Here is a 4,172-nt window from a genome sequence, read left to right on the forward strand (position 1 = left end):
GACCGTTTTGTTAAATAAAAAAAGTTTTCTTTTCAAAAAAACAGAACCTTTCACTGTACTCGTTCCAACTGATGACGCTTTTTCGAGACTTCCCGAGGGACTTGTGAAGGAACTCAAAAATAACACTGAGCTTCTGCAGCGCGTACTTCTCTTCCATATCATAAACTTCTCCATCAACCCACAGAGCCTTCAAAATAACATGGTTATAGAGACAAACAACGGCCGCCGGATATTTATTAATGTTCTCGACGGTGGAAAGGTAGAGAGATAGGAAAAATTCAATTTTAAAATCTCAAAATCCATTTTACAAGTTTTGTTACTTGCTTTTTAATATTTCGTTCTTCAGATTTCTAAAGATGATAAACAGTCTCTCAAACTGAAGATATTAATCTATGAAACGATTATTTCAGAGGATACATTAATACACAGCGATTTTCTTCTCAAATATTACCTCAATCCGTTAATCTAGTTTAAATAAATAATGCTTAACTTATGTATTTAATGTTCTCAAGTATGTTAGACCAAACATGGCTTATATACCTTGAAAGTCATTGGATAGATTACGTAAGTGTGAATTATGTCTAAATTTTTTCATACCGTTTAAACAAAGCAATGTTGGATTATGCCTCGAATGTTATCATATCATTTCGATAAAGCAAGGTTGGATTATGTCTTGAATGTTATCATAAAATGTAGACAAAGTAAAATTTAATAATGTTTTGCATGTTATTACACCAGTTGAACAAATAAAGGTTTAATAATGTCTTGTATGTTATTACACCAGTTAAACAAAGTAAAGTTTAATCTAATAAAAAACACCGTTTTGTTCAACTTGGGGCATGACGTTAGGCAAAACAAAATACGCGACCTGGTTAACTAATGAATGAATATTTGCTGTAAAATTTTTATCAATGCTATAAGTGTAGCTACAAGTTTGGCTGCCAATTTTGATTTCATTCCTTTAAGTCGAATGTTCAATTATTTTTGGCTGCACCTTTTTTTTCACAACTAAGGTGTTTTTTATATTAAATATCATGATTTTTTGTCAATACACACCAACAAGTAAGAAAGTGACACTCGATAGTAACCAACATTAGCGTTTGGATCGCAACCCTATTATTCGGAACAAACCTATACTTTACAGAACCAACCAGATTCTTCAAAATATATGGTGGTAGTTTCCTCTTTAAAACAGTGTTAATATACTTCGTTTTTAGTAACACCATGGAAACTCGATTAATAGTTTCTTGTTATCATCCGTATGCACTCGGTACAGTCGTATCAAGCACCATTATTTACGATAATTGCTTAAGCTAATAATATATCAATAGAGTTAGAGTGATATATCATTATTATATCACATATTTAGAGTTAGAGTGATATATCATTATTATATCACATATTTAGAGTTAGAGTGATATATCATTATTATATCACATATTTAGAGTTAGAGTGATATATCATTTTATATCACATATTTAGAGTTAGAGTGATACATCATTATTATATCACATATTTAGAGTTAAAGTGATATATCATTATTATATCACATATTTAGAGTTAGAGTGATACATCATTATTATATCACATATTTAGAGTTAGAGTGATATATCATTATTGTATTTTCCTGCAGAACGTCTTGGTTGAAGGATCAAAGGTAATAGCTTCAACACCAGCCCTAAATGGTTACATTTACATTATCACTGGATTCAACTACCCATTGCCATCGGTTGATATATTCACAGAACTTAAAAGCCACCCCAGCCTAGCTCGGTTAGCAACATCAATTGTGCGGGCAGGACTAGAAGAAACACTTACTGGTAAGCTTGGTATCGTAAGATATGAATTATAGAAGATATACTTGGAATTCATTATAATTTTCTACGAAGAACTAATACTTGACGAGTCAATGCCACTCTTATTTATATTCCAACTTGACGATTTAACGACATTATGTTTAATTTTAATCTTTTTATTTGTTTATTTCATCAGTTATAGTCACAAGTCAATAATTAATATTGTTCATATCAAATGCCCCTAGAGGAGTTAAATGGTCAGACTCAGACGACTATCAAATAACATTGAATCGAACAGACTGAAACAAACTTACGAAATAAAATATCAGTTAAAGTGTCCCCACAGACTGCGTAAACCAAACGTTGGTTCATAAGATGATGTGAACACTTAACAAATTACACTTTAATCGTTTTAGAACTTTGTGTAAATTAAAGTATGATTATGATATAACATTTAAACGTTGAGATTCCCTTGTTGTTGTTTTTATAACGTTTCGGAACTCGAATTAAAGAAATGCTTATAAGTAACTTGAACTGGTAATTTTTTGTTCTTTACTGAAAATCAGGAGAAAACCTGGTGTCTTCTAAAAAAAGTTGTAAGTAGAGTAAATTTAACAGCGTTTGTGTGTACCATTCATACTGGAAAGTTGTAAATACAGTAAAATCAACAGCGTTTATGTATACAATTACTGCTGGAAAGTCATAAGTAGAATAAATTCACTCATAAGTAACTTGAACTTGTAATTTTTTGTTCTTTACTGAAAAAGAGAAGAAAAGCTGGTGTCTTTCCTTTCTAAAAAAAGTTGTAAGTACAGTAAATTCAACAGCGTTTATGTATACAATTACTGCTGGAAAGTCATAAATAGAATAAATTCAATATTGTTTTATATATATCTTTATTAGTGGAAAGTAATTTTGTTGTTGCTGTAACTAACACTACGAGGAATCTAATCATAATAAAGAGCAAATAGATAATGATGAAGAAAGTTTACAGAATACAGCTGAAGTAAGAAGATGTTATTATGAAATGTGCTTTATTGTTTAACGAGAAACAGCTTGCTTAGCTTACTTCTTATCCATTTATGATAAAGGTGACATCAGGCATTATTAGCCAATACTCAGATGGGTAGTTGAAGAAATCAGGCATTATTAGCCAATACTCAAATGGGTAGTTGAAGAAATCAGGCATTATTATCCAATACTCAGATGGGTAGTTGAAGAAATCAGGCATTATTAGCCAATACTCAGATGGGTAATTGCAGAAATCAGGCATTATTAGCCAATACTCAGATGGGTAGTTAAAGAAATCGGGCATTGTTAGCCAATACTCAGATGGGTAGTTGAAGAAATAAGGCATTGTTAGCCAATACTCAGATTGGTACTTGAAGAAATTAGTTTGATTTAATACATTCGAGAAATAAAATGTATCATATTTTATAACAATTCAGTATCGAAAGCGGCACGAGGAATATAAACGTTGTAAAGCATTGAAGAAAGGTTTGTAGCTAAATTGGAAAAACAAATTATGTCTAGATGTGAAAGTAATACTGATTTCTGCATGATTTTACCTGTGATAGTATTTTGTGATGATTTTTATTGTTATTATTACAGGAAAAAATCTATACACAATTTCTATTGTTAATATCACAGGAGAAAGTCCATATACAGTTTTTGTTAATATGATTACTGTTATTATTAGAGGAGAAAGTCCATACACAATTTTTTGTGACGATGATTATTATTATTATTACAGGGGAAAGTCCATACACAATTTTTTGTGACGATGATTATTGTTATTATTACAGGAGAAAGTCCATACACAATTTTTGCTCCGACAGACGAAGCTTTTGCTGCTCTTCCAGAGAATGATCTACAACAGTTATTGGTTAATCCGGAGGCTTTAAAAGGTAGAATTTAGCTATATATCATACACAGATAACATTAGGTTTAATATAATTAATTTTTATACGTAGATAGCGTTACGTTTAATAAAATTAATCTTTAAAAACTAAACATTAATTACATTTGTTTACTTCATTTTTATTTTCAGAAGTGATACTTAATCATTTGATAGAGGGCGTTCACTACCAAAACGAATTCAAGAACGAATTAACTCTTCCAACAGCTCGAGGACAAAACCTTCGATTTCTTTTGGCCTCAGGTAAGTATCAATTACAATGTTACTTACAAAACGGTTTGTAGATTTTTATTATTCGTTTTTAATTAAGGATAAATATTAACTCTTTGAAAGACTTTCTAAGATAGCCATGTCTCAAGTTCTACGTCTCAAATAAATTGTAATTTGTATGTTAGTTGGAGAATTAATTTATTAATTTCTGTTTTTTGAACGAATGAAACAGTTACAAACTAATATAC

At 30.5% G+C, this 4,172-nt stretch overlaps 1 protein-coding gene across 1 annotated transcript in view; it reads left to right on the forward strand.

Annotated features, from left to right (window-relative positions):
- The window catches only part of LOC106460542, a 32,488-nt gene that overhangs the window by 18,023 nt on the left and 10,293 nt on the right, over positions 1-4,172 (forward strand). Inside the window, exons 17-20 of the mRNA XM_013920259.2 lie at positions 45-259; positions 1,634-1,820; positions 3,602-3,703; positions 3,847-3,957. Coding sequence (XP_013775713.1) covers positions 45-259; positions 1,634-1,820; positions 3,602-3,703; positions 3,847-3,957 — 615 coding nt within the window. The remainder of the gene's footprint in view (positions 1-44; positions 260-1,633; positions 1,821-3,601; positions 3,704-3,846; positions 3,958-4,172) is intronic.

The sequence above is a fragment of the Limulus polyphemus genome, unplaced genomic scaffold (assembly GCF_000517525.1).
Source record: "Limulus polyphemus unplaced genomic scaffold, Limulus_polyphemus-2.1.2 Scaffold792, whole genome shotgun sequence".
Taxonomy (NCBI): domain Eukaryota; kingdom Metazoa; phylum Arthropoda; class Merostomata; order Xiphosura; family Limulidae; genus Limulus; species Limulus polyphemus.